This window comes from Pogona vitticeps, chromosome 13, assembly GCF_051106095.1.
Source record: "Pogona vitticeps strain Pit_001003342236 chromosome 13, PviZW2.1, whole genome shotgun sequence".
Taxonomy (NCBI): Eukaryota; Metazoa; Chordata; class Lepidosauria; order Squamata; family Agamidae; genus Pogona; species Pogona vitticeps.
Window position 1 is genome coordinate 12,303,872 of NC_135795.1, and position 27,737 is coordinate 12,331,608.

The 27,737-nt window shown below is 39.0% G+C and overlaps 1 protein-coding gene across 1 annotated transcript in view; it reads left to right on the forward strand.

The window, feature by feature from the left end:
- DNAH3 (dynein axonemal heavy chain 3) overlaps positions 1 to 27,737 on the forward strand; it is a 129,760-nt gene that overhangs the window by 58,100 nt on the left and 43,923 nt on the right. The window contains exons 23-40 of the mRNA XM_072982559.2: positions 3,527 to 3,706; positions 4,373 to 4,509; positions 6,312 to 6,513; positions 6,918 to 7,010; positions 7,718 to 7,828; positions 10,222 to 10,336; positions 11,358 to 11,556; positions 14,090 to 14,198; positions 14,889 to 15,002; positions 15,729 to 15,905; positions 16,882 to 16,973; positions 17,709 to 17,928; positions 18,140 to 18,274; positions 19,510 to 19,621; positions 21,429 to 21,670; positions 22,939 to 23,039; positions 23,820 to 23,925; positions 25,531 to 25,660. Coding sequence (XP_072838660.2) covers positions 3,527 to 3,706; positions 4,373 to 4,509; positions 6,312 to 6,513; positions 6,918 to 7,010; positions 7,718 to 7,828; positions 10,222 to 10,336; positions 11,358 to 11,556; positions 14,090 to 14,198; positions 14,889 to 15,002; positions 15,729 to 15,905; positions 16,882 to 16,973; positions 17,709 to 17,928; positions 18,140 to 18,274; positions 19,510 to 19,621; positions 21,429 to 21,670; positions 22,939 to 23,039; positions 23,820 to 23,925; positions 25,531 to 25,660 — 2,575 coding nt within the window. The remainder of the gene's footprint in view (positions 1 to 3,526; positions 3,707 to 4,372; positions 4,510 to 6,311; positions 6,514 to 6,917; positions 7,011 to 7,717; positions 7,829 to 10,221; positions 10,337 to 11,357; positions 11,557 to 14,089; positions 14,199 to 14,888; positions 15,003 to 15,728; positions 15,906 to 16,881; positions 16,974 to 17,708; positions 17,929 to 18,139; positions 18,275 to 19,509; positions 19,622 to 21,428; positions 21,671 to 22,938; positions 23,040 to 23,819; positions 23,926 to 25,530; positions 25,661 to 27,737) is intronic.

The following is a 27,737-nucleotide window of genomic DNA, read 5'->3' on the forward strand; positions in this document are numbered from 1 at the left end:
CATATAAAACTTGTGAGAGGACTTTAGCCTGAAATAGCTTGAAGGCTGTAGGAGTATATTGTCCTCCCCAGTTGGCTTGTGCAGATTTTTGTCCTATCTCAGCTACATATTTGTGATGGGGTTTTCTTGCCCCATTTGGTTGTAACATTATCCTTAGGTATTTGTAGGTCGCTACCTCCTCTAGTCAGTGCCCATTAATGCTCCTGACTGTGGCTTTAGATCTCTTCCTGAAGGCCTAAATGCCTGTAGGGGGTCTTCTGAGTCCTACCAGAGTTCTTGAGAGTAGGACTATATTGTCAGCATACAGTAGTATGGGGATCTTTCTATGTCGGGGGAAATGCTTCAATGTTGTTTTAATGTAGAAAATGAATAGCATGGGTGCCAGGACACATTCCTGTTTCACCCCTTTAGATGAAGTTAGTAATATTATATTCTTATAGAGGTTTCAGAATATAAGGCTTATATTAGGTGGAGAAGCCTTTGGTCAGTGGATGAGTCCTCCAGTTTTTCCCCACAATTTTTCTCTTGGCATGGAGTTGAAGACAGACTTTAAATCAATGAAGGCTGCATATAGGGATATTGTATTCCCGGTCATATATTTATCAATTAAGTGTTGCATAACCAGGCTGTGCCGCTGGGTTGATCTTCCTTCCCTGAATCCTGCCTTCTTTCCTAACAGTATATTTCCTTGGTCTGGCTAAGTTTTACGTTTCCTCAAAAGGTGGCCAGCGTATAGCTTACCTATAGTTTATCCCTCCTTCCTTTCTTGAAGAATAGGACTATTATCACTTGCATCCAAGCTTCAGGGATATATCCTGTACTGTCTATATAGGTGAATAGTGTAGCAAGGGGTAGGGTCCACCAATCAACGTTATTTTTCAACAATTCAGGGGGAATGTTATGTATGTCAGGAGCTTTTTCATTCTTGATTAATAAGCTATTTGAGATCTCATCCTTCAAAGCAGGGGGCCATTCAGCAGAGCCAGGCATAAAACTGATAACGAAATTAAAAACATAGTATAAATATTAAAGAATTATAGATTAAATGCCTGTTGGGAAAGGAAGGGTTAATATTTAATTATATACAGTGGACACCCAGTGTATCTTTCTAGCAAGGTGTAATGAATAAGCACAAAGAATAATATGTCAATGAGACTGGTGTGTGAAATGTTCACACTACCATGTTAAAGATAGCAGTACTGTATATTCCTATACGTTCTGTAGTTGGAAGCAGCAGGTGGAGCTGAACAGAGACAAGGTCTGAACATTTCATGCCACCACATTTATTCTAGAGAAACTAATTGCACTTCCCCACCAGCTATAAAACTGCTGTGGGAGAGACAATGATTTTCGTTTTGCTTATTCTCACCCCAAACCCTCTTTTCTGGCAATTTACAGAAGTGTTACAGAAGTATAGAACATCCACAGCTCAGCATCCCCTGATGGAGTTTTGCTTTGGGAGTGTAGTGCTGCCTAAGGAATTATGTCTCAGAGTGTATCTATTGAATTCAGGAGCCCCCAGAGTAGAAGGATGTTGTTTTAAGCTTCTATTTGCCTTATGTTTATCTGCATCTGTTATACGTACATCACTGTATTCAGTAAACGCTGTGTCACTCTTCCTGGTTATTCTCTAATCTGCTTGATGATGTCAGTATAGCAGTGGCTCCCTTCTGGATTTAGTCCAAACTTCGAAGGAAACGCTAAACCTGTTCTGGGGTTAGGTTTCAGTGCCTTCTATTGGTCATCATTGTCTCACTGGCCTCAAACCCACCACCTCCAATGCCCTGGTGAAGGTTTAAGCAGGCTAAGACAGGTGCTGCATATGTGTGTGTGTAGAACTTTCCTTCCCTGGTAGCCATCCGGCACTCAATTGTGGAATGTGTATGTCTTGTTCTTCTATAACATGTAATTCAGATTGTGATAATTTAAAAATAATAACATAGCAATAAAAAAGTTCTACTCTACCTGAAAAATACAATTACATAGTAATCTCTCATCTATGGCCAGCACATTTTGACTTCTAATGATTCTGCTAGTTGGTGCAAGCCTGTTATTTTGGTTTCTCCAAATCCATAAGATTTTCAAGATGGTATTTTGATTATTTAATCCCTGCTTAGTGTAATTTAGGTGCCAGGATGATGACTTCAGGACCTCGTTCCTGCAGTAGCACACAAATGAAAGGATTGTGTGAAAGCTACTGTATTTTTTAAAGACTGCTTCAGCCAAAAGCACACAGCACCACTTTTTATCAATATTTCATGGAGCTGAGTCTTGCCTTGAATTTTGACAGCTTATTAGTGACTGCTTCTTGGCCTTAAATCAAGATATTTGGCTCTTCAGAATTGCCTTGCTACTTTCCTCCAGCGGAGCTCACCTTGTGAGTGAATAGAATGAATAAAACACAATCTACAAATCTGATCTCATTGATTATAGTCAGTTTTCATGGCACCAAGGAAACATCCTAGGAGTTACAGGCTGAAATCCAGTAGTACATTGCAACTGGAGTTGGCCCTGTGAATCAATGGAACATACAGAGAGGCTGACTTTTGCAAAAAAAAAAAAAATCCTGATTCAATTGGCCTATTCTAGATGTGACTTACTACTGGATTTCAGTTGATACCAACTCTGTATGATTTGGGAGATGGGAAAGAAGGAAGAAACAAGTAGGTGGCGAGCACAAATAAGGTAAGGCAACAACCCTAAACATACGTTCTGCCATTGAACACAGTCCTGACATCTTACATCTGAGCAAGAGTGCTCTTCGTGACTTCAGTTTAAATCAGTGAATGAGAGGAATGGAATGGGGTTTCCATAATTATTTTATTTTTATTTTATTTTATATACTTAAAATATTCTTTTCCTATCTCTTAATTGTGGACATTCTTAGGGAGACTATAATAGATAATAATCTTTATAACAGTCTGCCAAAATGAAATGCTAAAACTAACACATTGTAATTGGACATCAGCACTGGCAAAGTTAAGACAGTCCGTTAAAATCAGAATATACTTAGCTTGACTATGTATTAAATAGATTATGGGCTATATGTCATCCTATTAGAATTTCCTGAAGCCTCACTAGGATGGTTAACTGTGAACACCGTATGAAAATAAAAAAAGGTTCCTGATCTTATCATAAAGTATTGGCTAGATGGAAGTGCAAGCATTAGCTACCTGTTACAAATTGATTTGTTCAGATAAATGTTCGGTTATGTGTGCACAAGATTTCAACATTCCATTCTCTAAAATAGAAGTGGGTACATATTGATGCTTAATAGATGTGCTTCGCTTTTTAAAATGGAATCTCAAGGTTTACCAACCAGAGCCAAGTACAAAAGATAGGCAGAGAAAGAAGGTGCTTCTGAGGGGCAAAGTAATTCATTTAATTTATCGCTGCAAATTATGCTCAGGCAACAGTATTGACAAAAGAAAAATGACCTTCCATTTTAAACCGTTATTCAGTCGGCTGATCAGAAACTGAAAATAGGTCCTTCTGAAAACTTGAAATTAAAATAATCTCTTCACAGAGGTGGGAAGAGAAGCTTGTCCTGATGCAAGAAATTTTAGACAACTGGTTGAAATGTCAGGCAACGTGGCTTTATCTGGAACCCATTTTCAGTTCTGAGGACATTTGTGCCCAGATGCCAGAGGAGGGTAGAAAGTTTGGGATTGTGGATACTTACTGGAAGGATATCATGGAACAAGCGGTCAGTACTTACGTTTAATTAATACGTTTAATTAATTACGTTTAATTAATTACGTTTAATTAATAGCTAATCCTGATTTTCCTTTTTTCTTTTTCTTAGTGTATAATTTCATGGTTGAAAGTTTTCTTCTTTGTAAATTTGTTTTTAGTTATTGTTGTACCCCTGTTGTGAGCCGCCTAGAGTGGTCTATTGACTAGATAGGCGGGATATAAAATAAATAAATAAATAAATAAAATAAATAAATCTGATTTAGTACAGCATCATACCATCTCTGCATCAATTGATCTGCCACTCCATCACTATGCCCTTTTTCTTTCCCTTTCTTCTTTCTCCCCTGTCCCTTGCTTTCTTCTTTTTGTTTGTCTTTCAATCATCCCTAGTAGTTTTCCAGACATCTGATTTGCATTACTGTCTTCTTCCCTACAATGATTCACATAAGAAGCTACACTCACAGAATGAATTTATTGTTGGTGTGTAAAATTGACTGTTCTACCTGAATCCTACACAAATAAGAGTTATTTAAAGATGTATAAAATCACATTAATAGATTAAGAAATCAATAAAAGTATGATGACGTCTAACATAATGCATTCTACATGGGTGTTTTTACTAAATAAAAATTGAGTACCAATTGTTTTCACCATTTTGCACATTTAAAAAATATAGGTAAAAGACACCAGAGTACTAGTTGCTACAGAACAGCCAAAGATGTTGGACAGACTTCAGGAAGCAAATATTCTTTTGGAAGATATCCAGAAGGGCCTGAACACTTACCTGGAAAAGAAAAGGTTATTTTTTCCAAGGTTGGTTCATCAGCAACTTGGCAAATGAATGCTAACTAGGAATTTTGATCAGTAGAGCCACAAAACCCACAGAACACAATTCATTGTATGAGGAAACTTTCTATACCTGTTACAAGATCTCACCCTCTTTATATTAGAAAATGAAGCAGTCTTTTGGATTATATGAAGGGCCTATCTTCACAGCAGCAAATGTGCTGCTCTTAGGAAGACTAGAAACAGGACAGGAAACGTAAGGATCTTTTTCCTATGCTTGTTTCCTAGTGACTGATATTCAGAGGCATGTTTCTTACATCTGGTCCATGGAAGGCTTTGTATGTGAGTGTCAAAATCTTGAACTTGATCTGGGACACCACAGAGGTGAGCCAGAACAGGAGTGATGTGGTCAAATTTACTTGCACCAACCAACAGTCTAGTTACCACATTCTGGACCCACTGAAGTCTCCGGATCAGGTCCAAGGGGAGCCCCATGTAGAGGACATTGCAGTAGTCAATCCAGGAGAGGACCAGTGCCTGCACCAAAGTCCTGAGGGAGTCCTCGTCTAGGTGGGGGCAAAGTTGGGGGATTAGCCAAGGCTGGTAAAAAGCTGGTCTGGACATAGCTGCAGTCTGGGTACCCCAAGAAAGAGCCAGATCCAGAAGAACACCCAAATTACATACTTTGTCCCTAAACTGGAGGGGAGTGCCATTCAGCCTAGGGACCATCCCCCCATACCTATTGGAGGTCCCTGCCCCAGGAGCAAAATCTCTGTTTTGTCCAGGTTCAGCTTGAGCCTGTTAGCCCAGGTCCATTCCAGTACTGCAACCAGACAACACTCCAGGAGAGTCGTGTGTCATCAGCATACTGATGACACCTTACTCTAAGGCTCCTGATGACCTCCCCAACAGCTTAATACAGATATTAAATATTGGGGGTAGTCCCTGAGGAACCCCACACAGAAGGGTCCAAGGTGACAACACCTCTTCCCCTAAGTCAACTCTCTGGGCAAGGTCCTCGAGGAAGGATTGGATTACATTACAACAGGTGTGTGTGTGTGTATTTTGTGTCATCAAATCAGAACTGACTTAATATTGACCCTAATAGGACTTTTGAGGGAAGTGAGCTATTTAAGAAATGGTTTTATCAGTTCTACTCTTCCAGTGAGTTTTCATGGCTGTGCACGGTGTCAACCTTGTTCTCCAGAATCCTAGTCTGTCACTCTGTCCTCTACACACAGCAGGAATCGCTCATAGCAATCTACTGTTCCTGGGAAAACTTGTTTCTTTCCCAGCTACTGTGAAGATTACAGCTAAGCTGAAAGGGAACAGGGAAATCCAAGGCAGGTCAGAAATTATGGCATAGTCTCTGCTGCTCAAAACATCCAGGACTTCAATGTGCACCTTCTGTCTTTACCGTTACTTCTCAGTAAGTCTTATGCAGAGCTTAGAAGCATTACTTTTTAGACTCCAGTTCCCCAAATTCCCACTATCATGACCAGTGGGTGATGGAATCTAGGAATTGTAAAGGTAGCATTTCCAAGCTCTGTCTTTATGTCATTTTATTTATCTAGTTTTACTTGCATGCATCATGTTGCACACTTTGGGTCTACATTTAAAAAAATCTATTCAAAAGGATTCCTGGTTCCTTAGGGTTTGCAATCCTGTAGTCTCTTGTTTGTGAAAATAATAATGGAAACCAGTGGAATCATTCTTAGAGATTCCTCATGTGCCATGATGAGTTAATCTTTCTGAGAGTATGATCTGCAATTTGTCCCCTGTTCTGAGTTAAACATTAATCTGTGTATTTTGGAACTTGTTTCGAACAGGTTCTTCTTCCTTTCTAATGATGAGTTGCTGGAGATTTTGTCTGAAACCAAAGATCCTCTCCGTGTACAGCCACACCTGAAGAAATGCTTTGAGGGAATTGCAAAACTAGAATTTACAGACAACATGGAGATTGTAGGGATGATCAGTTCTGAGAAGGAAGTTGTTCCTTTTATTAAGAAAATCTATCCAGCACATGCCAGAGTAAGCTTTGCATCCTATCCCTGCTACTACTACAGTAATGATGATGTATTTGTTATTGAAACACGCTTTCAGCAAAATGCCTTTGGAACTCATGTGCAGAATGTTGTTTTTAAAGAACGCAGAGAAAAGCAGTGGGTGAAATGGCATTTGGAGCTTAATGTGTCTTCAAAGGGGAATTAATAAAATGTAAGGTGTAAAGCCAATGGCAAATGCATCGCCCCTGCTTGCTAGTGATTATAGGAGTTGCAGTACAACCTGTTTCAACAATGTTAGATTGGCAAAGGTTGGTCTTCCAGGGTTTCTGTTGAATTTCAAAACAGCATTTCCCGCTTTGAAGGTTCTCATTCAGTTATTGTGTGTTTTAGAGATCCTTTAGATCCTTCATTTTCAATGTCTTTTTTCAGGGCATGGTTGAGAAATGGCTGTCGCAAGTGGAAGAAGCAATGCTGGCCAGTATTAGGCAAGTCATAGAAAATGGCATTGGAGGATATGTGGAGGTAATAAACAATCTACAAATGCCTTACAATGATGTCTTTATCTCCAAGACATCCCAGGTTCATGAATTCCATCAAACCAACATGACTGGAACTAGCTACACAGTTCTCCTTTCATCATTTGATGCTATTATTTATTATTAGAGATGAGGGTATTCATATCACAGGTGGAGATAACGAGTGTCCGGCCTCATGGGGCTGGACGGTCCACTCACGATTGCACCACCGCCATGACTGCGCGGTGCCTTCCAGTGGCTCCGGAGATTGCGTTAGGCGAGCACTCTTCGACCTAGCAGAGAGGCTTGTCGTCCTGCCTCCTGCCAGGAGTGGTGAGCCAAATGGGATCTCCGGACCCACTAGAAGCCAAATGGGATCTCCGGACCCACTAGAAGGCTCCGTAGCAGTCGCGGCATCAGCGGAATTGTGAGTGGACTGTCCGGCCCCATGGGGCTGGACACTCGTTGTCTCCACCTGTGTGTGCACTTTTTAAAAGGGCTTTTCAATTTTAGAGTAACACCTTTGCACCCCATTCAGATTTCTTATATTTTAATATATTTTTCCTGCCACATAGTTCTATTAAAAATCCGCAATTGCTGGGGATGATGGTGATTGTAGTCTCACTCCAGTTTGAGGAAGGAAGTCCTAGCCACACAGTTCTTCTTCAGCATTTTATGCTGTTATTTATTATGTGCTTTTCCCCTCCAATAAAGGTTCCTCGGAACAAGTGGGTCCTCCAGTGGCCTGGACAAATAGTCATCTGTGTGTCATCAATCTTTTGGACAAAAGAAGTATCAGAAGCAATAAAGGAAAATACACTACCTGTAAGACTTTTAAAAACAATAAAATGAAATAGAGTTATACCTTATCTCCATTAAAGAAAGTATTTGACAGCAAATGGTAGTTGGTGCATGTGGCGATAAATTAATAGTTTAGCAGAATTTAATTAAACCTGGTGTTCAAAGGTTTCCAGGATGCAGTGCTGAATCATGAACCTAAGATTCTTTATTAATATGCCATCCTACATATTGAAAATTATCCATAATTTATGTTTCACGATTATGAAAATACTAATCTGACAATTTTTACAAAGGAGTCAACCCACTGCAGAATTAGACATGACATCAACGCGTTTAAGCATACCTTTCTCTGCACTGGATTGATGCCTTATATTAAAGTATTATTATTTATCTAATTTGCATTCTTTCATCCATGATGAAACACAAATTGGTGTATATTAGCTTTTCTGGTGGGTCTGCCATCCAGACAGATTTGATTCAGATTTCCTTAGCAATTGTGAGACTGCTTCCTACAGTCATTGGTTAGGGCAGTGGTTCCCAATCTTGGGTCCCCAGATATTCTTAGACTAAAATCCCCAAAAGCCTTCACCAGGATTTGTTGCCCAGAATTATTATTTCTTCTTCTTCTTCTTCTTCTTCTTCTTCTTCTTCTTCTTCTTCTTCTTCATCATCATCATCATCATCATCATCATCATCATCATCATCATCATCATCATCATCATCATCATCATCATCATCATCATTTTCAATAATATAACAATAACAAAGAAATAAAATGCTATTAACACAGCAACTTAAGAAGAAATAATATTTAAAAACTCATTAATAACATACATTTTTGATTCTGTGCTCTCCACCGCCCTTGGGATTAATTTCCATATTTATTTTACATTATGTTTCATACCACTCCATTTTTCTCCTGAAATTTCTTTTCTCAAACACATATATCAGAAATAAGTTATGTACTGTATTACTTTAAAATCATTAGTATTCAATATTCCTTTTCTAATCTTGGTTTCACAAGTTACCGTGTTTCCCCCCAAAATAAGACAGGGTCTTATATTAATTTTTGCTTCAAAAATGCATTAGGGCTTATTTTCAGGGGATGTTTTATTTTTTTCATGTATAACAATCTACATTTATTCAAATACAGTCATACCATCTGCTGCACAAGGGTGGAGGGCGGGGGTTTCACTTAACTGGGGCTTATTTTTGGGGTAGGGCTTATATTACAAGAATCCTGAAAATTCATACGAGGTCTTATTTTCAGGTTAGGTCTTACTTTCAGGGAAACAGGATAGTTGTTAATAGCCATATTCCACATTTCTTTATACCATTCCTCCATATTAAGTTGGTTATTATTTTTCCAATTCTTTGCAAATATCAAACATGCCACAGTTACCATAATAATGTTTCTTTTCTTCCCCCTTTAATTGATTATTATTAACTATGTTCAACAAAGCTATCATTGATGTACATCAATTCCCATTTTTCAGTAATCTCTTTAAAGATCACTGACCATTCCTTCTTCCTCATTTTGCAAGTCCACAAGAATTTTTGGGAGTTGTAGTCCAAGAACATCTGGGGAGCCAAGGTTGGGAACCACTAGGCTAAGGTCATGTCGATCTTAGCAGATTATGGCTGAGAAAAGTGGCCTTTGATGCAGACATTCTGTACCAAGGTATAGTCTTCTGACATGAGGCTGGTCTGGACAATATGTGCCCCACAGACTAACCTAACAGCAGGCGCAATAGTAAGAGCATGTAGCCCCACTCCACCCCCCCTAGATGATGACTCTGTTTTATCTGCACATAGAAAAATGAAGTATTCAGTAGCTGCAAACAAATAATTTGAAATCACAGGAGGGGCAGCTGGACAGTTTGGCTGGATTTGTACAGGTATTAATAGCAGGGGTGATGCAGTGTTCCTGTTGTGTGTAACAAGACACTTTTCCAAGACATCAAAAACCACAAAGCAGGAACTTATCTTACAAGAAGGGAAGGAAATACTGTTTGTGGGCTACATACAGTCCTCCCATGGCTGTTTTTTTTTTTGGCCCTGGTAGGTTCCCCCCAAGTTTACCTTTCTCCCCCAAAAAACTTGGAGAATCATACTTGCATGGAGATGTGATTCTGATCTAAAACAACACATGAGTTCCCCCAGAATGGAAGAACAAACAAACAAACAAACAAACAGCAAACCCCATCTCCATTCTTGTTCTTGGAACTGTGGATAGTCTTGCTGAAACTGAAAGTGACCTTCTGTTCATTTCTGGGTGCACCTGGAGGCTGGAGCTAGAAAAAATGGTCCCCAGACCTTTGGAGCTTCCCATATCTATGTTACAGAATGGGGTGAGGGAGAGATATTGCAAATCCCACTTTGAAATAATAGCCTGCCACTATTTGTTTTTGTCACAGGTGTTTTTGGAAAAAAGCAACAAACAGATTGCAGAAATTGTTGAACTGGTGAGAGGAAAGCTGTCCAGCGGTGCCCGACTGACTCTGGGGGCCCTCACAGTCATTGACGTACATGGTAAATGGCAGGGCTGGGGAGTGGGAAAAAGAAGGAGACACAAGGTATGAAAAAAGCTAGACTGCATGAGTAAGTTAGGATTAGGAAAGGGATGAGTGTTCAAAAATGGAATTAAAAATACTAACACACACACACACATACACACACACACCAGTGCATGTGAGCAGGTTTTAAGACTGGGTCCTCTTTTAATTCTTCCTGCTAAAATTTGTGAAGAGATGTTGCCTAAGGCATTGCATATATAAACATCACATCTAGGTGTTCCCCTGAGCTTCACCAGATGACTGAGACAATAGGTTGGCATTTATGTTCATCTTCAGATGCCCAGTAAGTGGTCAGGTTGATTTGAGTAGATGTATTGTTTTTTCACAAGTAGCTCTTTCAGGCTGACTCTGGCTTGAAATACAGTGGTGCCTCGCAAGACGAATGCCGTGTGGGACGAAAAAACCGCAAGACGAATGTTTTTTGCAATCGCTGTGGTGCCTCACAAGACGGCTTCTTCTATGGCTGTGCTTCGCAAGACGAATGTTTTACGCAAGACCGATGCCTCACAAGACAAATGAATTATTTCTGTCTTGCGAGGTTCCCATAGGAATGCATTGTCTATGTAAACTTTAACTAGCATTTAGAGTTAAGTGCAACCACAGCTGTTTATGCCAACAGCCAAATTCTTTCCCAACTTCTAATTCACTGAAATTGACTGAATCATGGCAAAATGTTTGTGTTATTTTGTAGACTTTAAATGGTATAATCTTACTCTGCCTAATGGTAGAGCTGGTCCTGCTTGGTCATCATCAGTCAGATGTACATTTCTCTGAGTATATGCCTGCCATCTAAATGCGTGACTTTGAGGATAATATAGAGAACTGTTCCTCCATTTCAAGTCACCATTTTGCATCTGGATCCAGTTGGGGACCTTGGGGATTATAGTCAAAAGCACAGCAGATTCCACGAACCCAGTGTCCGCTCTCCCCAATCTAAACAGTACGATGTGTTTGATGTAGTGTCTTTGCTCCTGCAGCACGTGATGTAGTTGCAAAGTTGGCCGAAGACCATGTTTCAGATTTGAACGATTTCCAGTGGATTTCTCAGCTGAGATACTACTGGGAAGATGAGCATGTGATGGTCCGAATGATTACAACTGAAGCTAGATATGGCTATGAGTATCTGGGGAATTCTCCACGCTTGGTGATAACTCCACTGACAGACCGATGCTATAGGTAACCACCCTCTCCACTTCCCACAGGATGCCACAGAGCTAAGATATTGGTTTGGTAGGGGCCAGGCTAAAATTTGGGGAGAAGGAAACGTGGGTTGGGAGAACTGGAAACCTTCTAATGCAGGCCTGTGAGTCAGAGACATAACTAGGAATTTTGGTATCTGAGGATTTGCTCTCCTATCAGTTAAGCTATGGACACACGAAACTAGAAAGAGATAATAGAGAACTGGGTCTGAGTTGTGTGCAGTCCTAAAGATGCTTTTGTGGCTCCTGGAATTCTCCCTGATGCCTCCAAACCCCTTGCTTGATGAATTATTTTCTTGTGAGAAGAAAAAAAGAAGCCTCCAGAAGCAGTAACTCTTTTTAATCATACTGTCTTTCCCTTGCATGTGTAAAAGTGAAAAACAGTGTTTTAGCTGTGTTAAAAGTGAACTTAACATCATATCCAGTTTTGCTTTGTCATGGGGGGGGCAGGGAGGTTTCATGCTCTCCTGGACATTCCCTGGGATAGGAAATTGGACTTTAGGCCCATGGGTTTTGCCCACTCTTGTTTGAATGTCCATGCACGCTATTCAAAGTCAGGCTCAAGATTATAACCTCAGTAAGATATAGACCATGGCTATATGCCACACTAAACCAGATATGGTAACTAGTGGCTTTCCAGATGTTGTTGAACTTTGTCTCAATCTGAAGCCTGATTCGCTTCAGGCCTCAACAACAGGGTTCAAACTGGGGTTGACTGAGAACAGACCAAGTTCTCTGTGTGAAGGAACAGTGTTACTATATTTAGTATGGTGATGACAGGGACGTGGTGGCGCTGCGGGTTAAATCGCAGAAGCCTCTGTGCTGTAAGGTTTGTAGATCTTCAGCTGTAAGATTGAATTCATGTGATGGAGTCAGCGCCCGTCGCTTGTCCCACCTCCCGCCAATGTAGTGGTTCAAAAGCATGCAAATGGGAGTAGATAAATAGGGACCACCTCGGTGGGAAGGCAACAGCGTTCCCTGTCTAAGTCGCAGTGGCCATGTGACCATGGAAGATTGTCTTCGGACAAACGCTGGCTCTATGGTTTGGAAACGGGGATGAGCACCGCCCGCTAGAGTTGAACATGAGTGGACAAAAATTGTCAAGGGGAACCTTTACCTTTACCTTTATGGTGATGATTAGAAGATGAAGGGGATAAATAAAATCCACAGGAACATTTTGTTCTATCATAGGAGCTCCCAAATTATGTCCTTCAAGGTAAAGGTATTTGACTTTTAGGAAGAACCAGAGTATGTAGACAAGACTGGCAAAATAGTCTATAGCTAACAGAAGAGATGCCCAATTAAGTTTGGTGCAAGAGTGTATGAACTAACATCTCTGGAATGTCACAAGTCAGATGAAAAGTTCAGGACAGCGTATTAGCTGTGTTTTACCAGATAGTTCTGATTGTGCTAGATGCACTAATATAATCCTCTCATAACCTGACAGTTTGTGGTATGATGTCAGTGAATAGTTCGTGCCTGTATCCATCTTTGTGACAGTCTTCTCTTCAGGTGCTGCCACTGCTGACAAGCTGGCAAACCCAATGGTTGGAGATGATGAAAGCTGCATTTCAGCAATATTGGCAGGGCCCCAGGTTGCTCACCCTGCACTAAACTATATTTCAGCATAAAAAAATGTGTCATATCATATCAAGCCTGAGTCCACACACTCTTTCTTGCTTTGGCACGGCCACATGGAGATAAATGTTCTTGCTTTTGTTTGTTCAAAGGCACAGCCAAGTAACGAGTACACAAATCTGGCACCTAGTCTGGAGCAGAAAGAAAGGAGAGGAAGAAACAGACCTAAAGTTTAGGAGTCTCTGGAGATAAGGGAGGTCTTGCATCCAGAAGAGCCTTCCCCAACCTAGTACCCTCCAGATGTTTTAGGCTACGACTCTGAAACAGAAAGGCACACCTCCATTTTTGAGAACTCTCAACATCAGGGACAAAATTGAAGTGGATATCATTTCCACTTCAAAATACATATGCCTGAATTTGTTCATATTTTGGCCAGTTTATTGTGTTGCAATGGTGAGATTGTCAGGATCCTTATTACTACTTCAAATAAAAAATATAATTAAAAAAACCACCCCTAACGTGCTCCAGTGTCTCGTCATGCATAAACTGGGACCAAGGCTTCAACATACATAAATCAACATAGGGTGACTAAACCTGCACATTGGAGAGCCAATGTTATATAGGATTATAGTGTTGGCACAGAACAAATTTTAGTTCCCATTGAGTAAAGAACCTCACTGGGTGATTTTTTACTTGTGAATCTGTTTTCATGTAACATAACTCATAAGGCTGTTGTGAGTATAAAATGTGGAGAGCTGTATACGACACTTTGAGATGGTTGGGGGGATGTTTTATTATAAACATACCCCATGAAGGATGAAGATAACACTAATTGGCAGTGTGTTTGAAACAAGTAGCAGGTGCATTTATCTGCATATCTCTACCTCTGTCTCTATCCCTCTGCAGTGCTTACTGTTCCCTTTCCGTTTTAGAACTCTAATGGGAGCATTGAAGTTAAACTTGGGAGGTGCTCCTGAAGGACCTGCAGGGACTGGCAAAACTGAAACAACCAAAGATTTGGCAAAAGCACTGGCTAAGCAGGTACCAAAATCATCATTTGCTGATATCTACTCTTCTCTAGGGACTTTTTGAAAAGTAAATTTCAGGGATCATACTTGTTTGCATCAAGCATTGATGAACATGGGAGGAAAGAGCCCCACGCTCATAATTACTCCTAGTAATTCCTATGAGTAATCTAGATTCAAGCAACTTTGGAGATAAAATAGGAAGTTAGTTCACTACAGAAAAGCTCTCTAATTTGGCTCTGATATATGTGTGTAACGTGTAAATGTCGGGCATGGATTTCATCTCCCCTTCACCAAGGACTCAGTCTATCAGGTAAACCCATGCAATGCTGTTCTAGACACATATAAATAGGTCCTTTGGGGGGGGGAAATAATGACAGTTTGGTCTCCTATTAAAGACTCAAGATATTATTCCTCAGGATGATAGACCAAGACTTTTCAGCTGGTCATGAGTGTCATGTGGGGCTCTAGATTGCACCATTGGGACGGTGTCTTATTTCACATGTAACATTAAGCCATGATTTGTCATTAAAAGAAAGTGATTTCCTCACCGTCAGGCATATGTGTTTCCTTCTGTTTCCCCCCACATTTGCAAGAGAGAGAGAGAGAGAGAGAGAGAGAGAGAGAGAGATCCAAAGCTGAGAAATATCTGAACCTACTGATTTTGGTGGCAGGTTTAAACAATGTCCTATGTCATTTGTTTTAGTGCGTTGTCTTCAACTGCTCTGATGGTCTCGATTACAAAGCCATGGGCAAATTCTTTAAAGGCCTGGCACAGGCTGGAGCTTGGGCCTGCTTTGATGAGTTCAACAGAATTGAGGTAATTATATTTAATTCAGTGGCCAAGGTAATAAAAATTAATGTGCAAAAGATATCGTTTGCAAGTGACACAGGAAAATATATTGCTGTCATACTGCAATCCCATATGTATCTGCTCAGAAGTGAGTTTCACTGAGTTCAGTAGGATTTTGTCCCAAGTAAAGTATATATGTATAAGGATAAATAAAGTTGTAGCCCAGCCTGTTAAATCAGTTTGTTTTTAACAAGATATAAGGAGAAGAGCCAACCTGAGTGGCCTTGGACAATCTTGGACTGAAGCTACTGGAAGCCATGCTGTGCTGGCCAGGATTTCTGGGAGCTGTGATCTACGAACATCTGGGACCCAAAGTTTGAGAACCACTGATCTAGCTTACATATAATCACACCAATCACACTATCAGTACCATCGTCCTGCTGAGCCGTGTTGCTATACATATGTGTGCAAACATACACATCTTTCTTTTCCTTTGCCTGAAAAATGTGTTGGGGTCAATATATGATCTCTTATGGTAGGACAGGGGAAAAAATATATGTCAGAAATTCCAGAGATCTGTCACTCTCATCACTGATGATACTGAGCTAGCTGTAGCAGTTGTCTGAATTGTTTCAAGACAGTTCCCTACATTTTAAAAATATATTGTTGCCATTGATTCATCACACTATTTATATTAGTTTCAGCTGCTTCCCTTCAAAATATCTGAAGCTTTATTTTATTGCTTTTTGTTAGGTTGAAGTGCTGTCTGTAGTGGCACAACAGATACTCAGTATTCAGCAAGCTATTATTCGAAAGCTCAGAACATTTATCTTTGAAGGCACAGAGATTTCCCTTAATCCCACCTGTGCAGTATTCATCACCATGAATCCTGGGTATGCTGGACGGGCAGAACTTCCAGATAACCTGAAGGTAAATTATATATTCTTTTGACATTTCTGATAATCCACAGGCTTCTGGAAATGGCTTGAAAGAACTGGAACAAAATTAACAGAAATGGACATCTGGATGTAGCTATTAGTATTGAAGGAATGTATCTGATAATAAATGTTAGATTTCAGCACATGGGACAGCTCCCACCACCTATGTTGCTCTACACATTCAAAGCTCCCCCACATACTCTCACCTGGCACCTTCTTTGTGGGCTTCTCTACGCCAAATGAGACCAAAACACTGGTAGCATAAAAAAGAGGGAGAGATCATTACAACTTTCCATATGTCTTGTTCCTTATTCTGAGCAATTTCAATTTTTAAAAAATTATGTTTTCACCCAACTATATTTTAAAGGTCTTTGAGAAATGGATCAATTGTCCTCTTCTAAACATTTGGTTTTAAAAGGTTCTTTGAGCAGTTGCTGAGCCTTTGACCCCATCCATAGTCTCAAAGGCTTGGCCTTGTTCTAAGGAGAACTCAAGAGTCTGATAAACCTTCTCCAGTTTTAAGGACACCATTCACTCTTCAGCCTTTAGGATTAGGGTTAGTCCTCCAAATTATCTGTTCTTCAGCAGTGCAGAAACATGAGGCGATAGAACTCACTATGGGCTGTTTAAGAACTATGTCTAGTAGAGACAACGTGGGGTTCAGACATCGCTTCTGTTTTTCTGAGGAAATGTAGGAATGCACTGTCCAGGATCTTGACCGTTCTTTGCATTATTTTCATCTTGCTTTACTTGACGTGACCGTTTGTTTCCTGATGCGGTACAGAAGCATCTGTAAGCACTCTTACTTTAGGACACTTGTCATGGGCTCCCAGGCTAATGGAGGCATCCGTTACGAAACAAAGCAGAATTCTTAACTCCTCTAAATTCATAGACTTAAAGGAATATCACAATGAAATCCATGACAAAATAACCCAAGTTACCCTTTTCCTCAATCTGCATTTCTTTAGGCTCTATTCCGTACAGTAGCCATGATGGTGCCAGATTATGCTTTGATTGGTGAAATATCACTTTATTCAATGGGATTCCTTGACTCCAGAAGGTAAGTCAATTTTTCTTTACTTTTATAAAAACTTCATTTCACGGAACTCCCTCGCAGGAAATACATGTGAAGAAACAACACTCTCCTGTTGGATTCTTGCCATTTTTTTTATTTCATATATTTTAATTTCCACATTATGATGCACATGCTTTCAGATGTGGGTATGAATCAGGCACCAAATGTTCAGTGTAACTAAAGAAGGATTTGATTCTAAAACTTTTCTAGTGGTTTAGCCACTGCACCCTATTGCTACAATTTTCCTGGATGAAAGTTAATAGTTTAAGCACATTCTCTGAGAAATTCTTCAAAACAGTTCATTTTCTATATTCATTTGTTCCAGTTTGTTGCACCTCATAGCAGCCACATTTTTTCAGAAAGATTCTGACAAGATGTTCCAGTGCCATATTGCCAAATCGGAATACATGAGAATTTAGTTTGTTTTTGCTGGTAGAGGGCAATGTTTCATCTTTCTTAAGTAAATGGAATGTTAAGAACTTCATATTCTTTTTAAATAGAAAAGGCCATTTTATGTGATGAAGAGCATAGTCCGTATTAGCAATATCACCTCCTAAATAAAAATATGTAATTAAGATTTTTACATGCTTTACATGTTTTGTGCTATTACTGACTTGATTATATGTATTTAAAAGCCACCTGTATTTGAGATACGTTACTCTCTTTTTAAAACTGTTGTTTCTTGCTTGTTAAGTTTTAACATATTATTTTGTTTCATAGTCTTGCCCAGAAAATTGTTGCCACCTACCGTCTTTGCTCTGAACAGTTATCATCACAACATCATTATGACTATGGAATGCGGGCAGTAAAATCAGTCCTAACAGCTGCAGGAAACCTAAAGCTAAAGTACCCAGATGAAAATGAAAGTGTATTGCTGCTCAGGGCTCTGCTTGACGTTAATTTAGCAAAATTTCTGGCACAAGATGTCCCTCTGTTTCAGGTAAGATAACAGAGTAATTTAGATTCTGATAACACTAGCAGTTTATGTATTAATGCAGGCAGAAAAATATGGATGAGGTTGTCAAAAGTCAACTGAGAAGAAAGAGCTTTTGTGTTTATTCATAACAGCTGGAAGCAAAGTTGTGTACAACTTTGCTTCTAGAAGCCCCGTTTTTAAATAACACTCTTTGCCCTCACTCTTCATTTTGCAGGGTATCATATCAGATTTATTTCCTGGAGTGGTCCTTCCTAAACCTGATTATGAGCTCTTCATCCATGCGCTCAATGAAAATATAAAAAAAATGAATCTTCAGCCAGTTCCATGGTTTATTGGAAAAATTATACAGGTACCCTTGTTTTTTCTGCATATAGGATCAGATGCAAAATAGAACCTTTCATTCTTATGGATTGCAGTGTGAAACTGCAAAATGTTGCAGTATAGTCTCATCCTCTAATCCTGTTCAGTAGATACCCAGTGTGATGTAGTAGATAGAGTGCCAGACCAGGATTCACGTGACCTGGGTTCAAATCCCTGTTCAGCCATGGAAATTCACTGGGGGAGCGGCTCTGGTAAAATCACTCTTTCTTTCTTTCTTTCTTTCTTTCTTTCTTTCTTTCTTTCTTTCTTTCTTTCTTTCTTTCTTTCTTTCTTTCTTTCTTTATTTATTTATTTATTTATTTATTTATTTATTTATTTATTTATTTATTTATTTACTGTATTTATTTATTTATTTATTTATTTATTTATTTATATCCCACCTATCTAGTCGGATCATACTTACCTTTTAAGTCCTATTAAGGGTCACTATTAGTTGGTTTTGACTTTACACCACAGAACAACAACAAAAATCCTGTTCAAGGGCCTGGGATTCAGATAAATCAATTCACTCTTTCCTCCCCCTGCTTGATTTCCCATTATTCTTTCCCAACTGATACTCAATATCCTGTGATTCGGGGTGGTCATAGAGTACTTCAAGTCATCATTGGACCATTTTGGGGTGGAGACAGCTACGGTTTCATCTGAATCCAGTTTTAGTCTCCACTTGAGTTGATTAATTGAAATGAATAAAACTAATATGTCTCATAATATATATGATTTAAATATGTTTACTTTAGTTAGGCTAAAATTGGATTTGACTCTTTGTGTGTGTTTCATTGTTGTTTAAATAGAATTGTTGCAGTCTGCAAACCTTGGGATTTCCTAAGCACCTTGAATTCCCCCACCTTTTTCAGGTTCTTCATTCTAGTTCCATTTCTTTTAGTAAAGTGATAATAAGTACTTTGAGAGACAGTGACGTGTGTTTGACACTGGTCCAAAAGAAGTTAGCATCTTGAAATATGTAGCATCACAGAGCATAAAAATATACTGTATTGAGAGATAGGAAATACAGAGAGGAAGTCCTCTCTGTTCTCACTTTGCTCTAGGACAGAAAACATATTTATATTTAGTGGCTTATAGTACATTGCACTGTTCGTTAAATACACTCATTTCTTTGCCCTTTTGCTCTTACGAGAAATTTTAATTCATGTTGAAACGTAGTGATGCATTGTTTTTATTAAAGTGCTCATGTTGTTGGTGCAGATTTACGAAATGATGATGGTACGTCATGGCTATATGATCGTTGGAGATCCGATGGGAGGCAAAACCAGTGCCTACAAAGTCCTAGCGGCAGCACTTGGGGATCTGAGCCAAGGTATAGATCAGATGAATTCTGCCTCATGCTTCCTTAATTACAAAGCGTGCCAGCTTCTTTTTTCCTATCATCTAGCAAAAGAAAGCTTCAGTCATAGGAGGGCTTTTTAATTGTGTGCTGTTGGTCTTGACTCAGATCTTTTTGCTTGCCTATGTTTCCTGCTTCCAACACATGAAAGTCAAGAACTGACTATTCACTTACTGCCCACTATATCCCACCCTTGACGGGTGACATTGTAATGCAGGGGTGGGCAATTAATTTCTATGGGGGGGCACATGAAAAATCTGAACTGTGTTCAGGGGCCGAACCAACTTTACTTAAAAATAAAATGAAACAGTGATGTTATAATTGTTTTTATTTTAAACTTGTTAATCTTCACAAATACTAAAGAGGTTTTTTTGCAGTATGTTAAAGATAAGCAACTGATCAACTTCAGACAAAAAGCTATAAATGATTTTGATGTTCCAAACTGTCCGCGGGCTGGACAGGAGCGGCTCACGGGCCACATGTAGCCCTTAGGCTGCACTTTGCCCAGGTCTGTTGTAATGCTATAATCAGTGCTATTCACTTCACCTACCAGTGGGTTTAATGTTATGGTTTATCAGTGTAGCTCAGATGAATGAGTAATGCAAGGTGCTGCAACATTGGTGTAATGTCAGATTAGGAATGGGAAGAAGGAGGTTCAAAATTTTCAGCTGAGTATGAAGCTCATTGGGGCCAGTCACCATCTCACAATTTAACACATGTCTGAGAGTTGTTATGAGCATTACAAAAATAAAGTCAGATTCATTCATTCATTCATTCATTCATTCATTCATTCATTCATTCATTCATTCATTCATTCATTCATTCATTCATTCATTCATTCATTCATTCATATTATTTATATGCAGCCTTTCTCCCCATAGGAGATGCAAAGATGCTCACAACAATTAAGGTATGTGAGATATTCAAGAAATGGCAACGGCAAACCACGACTTAAACAAACATAACTTCTCCATTTTGGCTTTTTAAAAAAAATTAAATTATTTTGTAAAATAAATCATGACTCGGTGTAATATGCCTTGTGTTGTTGTTCATCTATGGTTGTATTTATCTAATTTTCAGACCTGCTAAAGACCAGATGATTTTTATTATGCCCTGATATGTAAAACCATCAATTTCAAAGAGGGTCTACTTTCCTTTCACATGACTATATAAGAGTCTGCGCCAGTCTGCAAAAACAAAAAAACCCCCCAAAACTGTACATAGTGGGGAATTGTTCCTAACCCCAACTGTGAAAGGTTCAAAACACTGATCTTTCGAATCAGCATACAGAGGACTTTCCATTAGAAAACATGTCATGTCCTCCATCTTGGAACACCTTGTTGGAACACCTCCATCTTGGAACACCTTATCTCCTCATACCATGTTGGACCATATACTGTTTCTAAACCTCTTTCGGTTGCAGGGTATTCAGTCTGCATTGGGTCAGAAGCCATCTCTGCTGGTGTGAGCTAATCAAAGACTAATCTGGGAGGGGGCCATGGGGGGGGGATAGGGAGAAACTTTCCCAAAAGGGCAGAAAATTCTTTTCACATCTTGTTGGTCATCAAAGCTGGCCAAATCCGGCTATTAATCTCAGTTTGGGTTTTTAAAATGTGGAAGAAAATAAGAAGAAAACAATGGAAGATAAAAACATATGATTTATGTGCAACATTTAATTTGACTGTGAAAAATAGTTTCCAAATACCAAGGCTTTGAATAGCAGTATATGCTGGTGATTTTGCTTTCGAACTCATCAGAGATTCTATCTCCTTTTTTTTAGACAGTTCATCGGATGAATCTGCAGTTGAATACAGAATTATTAACCCAAAAGCTATCACCATGGGGCAGCTGTATGGATGTTTTGACCCCGTGAGCCATGAGTGGACAGATGGCGTCCTTGCAAACACCTTCAGAGAACAGGCTTGTTCAACAACAGAAGACAGGAAGTGGATTATCTTTGATGGTCCAGTAGATGCTGTTTGGATTGAGAATATGAACACAGTATTAGATGATAACAAGAAGGTAATTTTTCTGCACTGCTCACATTAAAATGTAACAGTTAGTCTTTAATGTGCAACAATGTTTTTACTTTAAAAGAATTATTTTGTTTTTCTTCTAAAACTGCACCTTTTGTGTGTACACGTTATGTTTACAAAGAAAATTGATTAGGAATTGTACTGCAAAAGAACTGCAATTTTTTAAAATTATAGTTCATCTCATCAATATACATTATTTGATGGCAGGCCATTGCCCATCGTTAATGATTAAATATTATAAAAATTTTAATAATGATTATCTTATGAAATTTCTATTTATAAGAATTAATAATAAGCAATATATATAATTTGCATATAGTAATTTACATTGTGTAGTTCTGTTACCAGTTTTTGTCTGATCTGTTGATCATAATAAAGGAATTAAAGTTCAACTTATTTTTAAATTATAAATATAAATTATCCTTTTAGTTTATTTCTGATGGATATAATAAGTATAGTGAAGTTGATTGGGATTTTTATGGGATTTTGTTGGACATAGTATTTCCTATACCTGTACAACTAACTGGTTAATGTTAACATAACATGAACTTAAATTGTATAAACTTGACCCATCAGTTAGATGTGTTAGCCAATTTCCAGTTGAATTAAATAATCTTAGATCTTAACTCTGGAACCTGAACTCAGACACTCAACCAAGGCCATTTTTTTTCTTTTAATATTTTATTCCAAACCTGAGAAGCAAAACTTTAAAAAACAATATTCTTTTAATGTACAAATTTATCTTGCAAATAAATATTGCTTCAGCGGTAGAAAACATGAGAGCCAGTGTGGTAATAGCAGATAGAGTGTTGTATTATAACTGGAACCCTATCCTATCTTACAAACATCGGGAGGAGGATTGTGTATGCTGCTTTGAGTTCCTTGTAGTGCTGGATGAACATGAATTCAGTGAACAAACAAACACTTACATACTTATTGTTAAGCTTGAATATGTGACCCTCCTCTTTCCTACCCTATATCCTCAAAGTCATTCCTAGAATGTAGACTGATCTAAGAATGAATGAGAGAAAGAGAGAGAGAGAGAGACTGTTCCAGAGTCACCCAGTGAGTTTCATGTCTGAGCTGGAACATGATAGGAACTATCCCTTGCTGTTTTGGTGGCAATTTTCACCTCCAAGATAAGTTTCTCCATTTACAGTTGAATGGAAAGTTAAGTGACATACACTGAGAGTACGTAAAAAGCAAAATAACCGGTAATTCTGTCATACGGGTTGCATTATCTTTTTGTTCTAGCTGTGCTTAATGAGTGGCGAAATCATTCAGATGAGTGCAAAAATGAGTTTAATATTTGAGCCAGAAGATTTGGAGCAAGCATCTCCAGCTACCGTCAGCAGGTAATTCTTGCCAACAAAGCTGAGTGGATTATATAGGTGAAGGGCTGATCCTTCCACAAGGCAGGATCAGCCCTGCACCTCCTGTACATAGCATGCTAGAGGACTGATCCCCTAAACAGCTGCAGTGTTGCTCACTATCCTGTCACTAGCGTTGTCATAAGACACAGCTGCACATGGTATCGAAGGGGACGATATCTTCTAAGGGCCAAACTGGATATTAAAAGCAATACCTTATTTAAATCCCACTTCCTCCCTTACGGGACCCAAGGTAGTTTCCTCTGATTAATTGGTTTCCCCTCCTATAGTAGACTTTTCTCAGCGAGACGTGCCTCAGCAATTATACTGCCAAAGACAGACCCAGTTATCAGTTATGAAAGAAAGCACCCCTAGTTCAGGATACATAGGTGAAGAGAAAAGTATGTCACAAAGAGACCTTTTTCATCACATAAAGGTGCATGTCTTCTAATTATATGCTGAGTGTATTGTTAGTTCTGATTTGACTCTTTGCTTCATGCAGTAAAGTATGTCACGCCAGACCTCAGTGCATGCACGCATGCACACACACACACGCACGTACACACACACACACACACACACACACACACACACACACACACACACACATTAGAGATAGAGAAACAAAGAGAAAGAGAGGGGGTTAGATGGGTAAGGAGTGCATGGCAAAATAATTACATGTTGCGATGAGAACGGGCATCCCCTTTAGCTTCTTTTACATCAATTAAGTAGGATTTGTGCGACTAAACTCTCAGTTCCTTCTAGATGTGGCATGATTTACATGGAACCTCATCAGTTGGGATGGAAACCCCTCAAAGATTCCTATATGAACACTTTGCCCTCGGCCTTGCAAGATGTACACAGAGAACTGGTATGTGTGAGCGTTTGATTTCTAAGTTATTATATGTTAAGGAAGGAAATGGTGGTGGTGGTGTGTGGGGATCAAATGAATATCAAAATATGGAATATTTTAGTATCCAGTAACAGAAGAACTGGGACTTTCCTTCCCCTCCTCCTCCAGCTGCCCTGGGCAACTCAGGGCTTCCCAGTCTTTTGGAGCAGGGTCCAAAGTGCAGAAGGAGGGCGGGAAGACTATAACATTTAACAACACATGCATATTTACAAATTATAGCAAGGCAAATAAAAAAAGATATAAATTAAAAATTATTCAAACAAACCTTGAAACATATGTGCATCAGGCATTATTATGTTAGCTCCATTAAATTCAGTAAATGGCAAAAAAACCCCACAAAAAACCTGTCCCCAAAGCTGTTGTATTTTGTCTATTTTCTTTAATCTTTGCATATGAAATCAGTTTAGTTATTGCTCCAATATCTCATGTTTTTGATGCCCATTCCTTTTAACTATGGAATTTTAGGCATCTTCCCCTATTTTTCATACACAAATCTAGCAGCTTTAGTCCCTCTAAGCTGTTAGTTCATGATGTTCTTTACACAGCCTTTCCTATGAGTAAAAAAAAAAAGAGTGGATGTCTGTATTCAAAGGGACGTGGTGGCACTGGGGGCTAAACCGCAGAAGCCTGTGCTGCAGGGTCAGAAGACCAAGCAGTCATAAGATTGAATCCCGCCAACCTAGCGGTTCGAAAGCATGCAAATGCAAATAGATAAATAGGGACCACCTCGGTGGGAAGGTAACAGTGTGTCTAAGTCACACTGGCCATGTGACCACGGAAGATTGTCTTCGGACAAACGCTGGCTCTATGGCTTGGAAACGGGGATGAGCCCCTAGAGTCGAACACGACTGGACAAAAATTGACAAGGGGAACCTTTACCTTTACCTGTATTCACAGAAAAGGAGTTTAGGCAATTTTTGCAATTCTTTCTTCTTCTCTGAGTTGAAGGAACCCCATATCATATGGGGCAGATTTACAAATGACTGGAAAGGCAAAGAGGAATCTCCGAAAATCAACAGTCTACTGCTTTAGTTAGCAGAGGTGTCAGCTGGATCAAAAACTCTTCCAGTTCTGGATCAAAAGCTGTATGGAAGGATACAGTGGGATTCAGCCTAGTATTTCCATCTGACATTATAAACACAGCTATACCTGGAATGTTGAAAAAGCAGGTGTAGCAGCAAACTAAAAATAAAGCTAATAGTAGACCATGCATTAAAAGGAAAGACCAGAAGGAAAGGTTCTTTTAAATCTGTCTTAAAGAGCAGCCAGAAGAGCAAGCTTGGCAAATGTTCACCAGTAAGGAAACCTAGCATCAACACCAACCCCATCCCTGCCTCTACTATTCAGGTTTTTGGGATCTTTGGGGTCAATAATCAACTTATACTCCATAGCTAACCATGGCTGTTGTTGTTTCAAAGAAACAAATCTCCCCAATGCGACTTTCAGATTCATATGCGTCATGATAACCTATTAGAACTGGTTGTTGGCTGACTATTTCTGATCAATCGGCAGTATAGTAACTTCTGCTGAGTTTGAAAACCACTTAAATTTTTTGACTTGCAGATAGATGATTTGTTTATGTGGCTGATTCATCCTTGTTTGGAATTTATTCGCCATCAGTGCAAAGTGATACTTCAGACTTCTCCCATCCATCTGACCCATACCATGATGACACTGTTTGATGCTTTGCTTGGTAAGGATCCTGTGGACTTCATCTCCTTCTACCTCCTGCCTCAACTCAGAATGTAGAAAGCTTCTTTTAAAAATAATTATTTACAATTATATTTACAGGTCTCCTAAAAGTGGTCACTTTGCATTATAGCTACACATTTAAAAGTCATGCTTCTGTTTCCTCCTTCATGAAAATATCTAAGTAGCTTTTAGTTTTCTTTTTTAGAAATTGCAATACTTCAAACACTAGACTTGTTGTAAAACATACTTTCTTCTTCACCTTGTGTCATTTAACAATCCACAACGGTGAAATATTTCTCCTCTACAGTTTCCTAAGGCCAAAACTTATAAATATAGTTAGCAACTATTAGAGTGTAACTTTAGGAATTACAAGCAATTAATTGTTTGTTACTTTTTGCTTCCAACCTCTGTGACGTTTCATTAAACTGTAGAACCATATTCCTATTCTGTATTTTTGCAAACATGCTATTCCTGAAAAAAAATATCTGTCATTGAATCAACCAATGGTTAATGGTTGTTTCTGTTTTAAGCATAAGCAAAGACAAAGCATTTGTAAATGGGTATCTGTTTCCCAGAAGTCCTGAGTGAAATTTTGGTGCTGTTCTTGCGTGCTTTGAAAAATTAAAAATAATAATTTCTTTGATTCTGGAAGGAAAACATGCCAAGTTTCTGATTTTGAGATACTGACTTTATTTTAAATAGGATTGCATGGTGTAACTGATTAATCCATTACTGTACATTTAAGAGTACAATTTCTCCTCAGTTTACTCAGAAATGAATCTCACTGGCCAGAGTCCCATTTGCCCAACAGGATTCTGGCCACTGATTTTTGTGAAATCTGCTCCCAGATTAAACAAGCAGGAAGTTTTGACTTAAACATTTTATTTTAATTGGGTAAGATTCCTGTGGGTCTTAATTCTGAGTAGATGTAATGCTCTACCTGATGAAGTATTTGTTCTACTTAAGATATCAGTTCCACACTGGTGTTATTGGTATTTTTCCTCATTGTTCACACAAAAGTTTCAATTTATCCAGTGACTTTTCTTGGAACATCCCACAATATTTCATCCCCCAAGAAGTAGTGATTGTTTTCAGTCTTGCATTGTTCTGGGGAGTTAGAGTTTATCATTTGGCAGTTTTCATTGAAGGTTTTACCTTCTATAAGAACTTTCTGCTTGGAAGCATTTAATTAGCACCCATAATTAGAAGCTCCCCCTCCCTTCTTCCCAGCAACAAGCATAGCAGAGGAGCCCCAGCAGGGAAGTGAATTTTTAAAAATTTCTTAGAACAGGTCTCAGAGATAGCATCTTTCCTTTTTTTAAGAAGCATCTTTCTGAAAAAAGTGTTGGTTTCCTTGGATGCAAAATCAGGTAACCTGTACACTGCTTTGGTACCAAGTGACAAAAGGAGTGGTAGTGAAATGATCCAGCTGGAAGAGGCCATGTATAGGATTGTACTTAAACTGAGTAAACAATTAATTTGATACCTTTATGGCTGATTGAAGAGATGCCTCCAATTAATCTGGCTATCGGTTTATATTTTTAAACGTGCAATTATTAAATACAAATACAGAAGATTGCAGTTGCCTAAATGGAAAGAAAAGCATTCTATCTTTATAAGCAACATCCCCCCCAAAAAACCCCACTTTCTTATGGAGTTGCTTCTGTTCTGCAGTCATTTGCTCACCTTTTTATAAGGAGCAAGACAGTGTTGTTGTCTAGAAATGTCAATACTACGGTCTCTAGTATAAAGATGATATGTGCTACTGAGCAACTTAGGATCCAAATGTGGCAGCAAATTGAGCACATTCTCGTTCATTCTAGAAGTACTTCTGTTTCAAGTATGAGAATCAGATGTTGCTGGACTACCCCAAGTTCCACCCTCCCTAACTATTTCCCATTTTGTATGGGAATGGTGGAAACTACAGTCCAGCAATGTCAAGAGTCACAGGTTCATCCTGGCCCTTCCTGAACAGGAATTCATAGAATGATAGAATAATGGAGCTGGAAGGGGCCTACAAGGCTATCAAGCCCAACCCCTTGCTCAGTGCAGGAATCCAAATCAGAGCAGGTCTGACA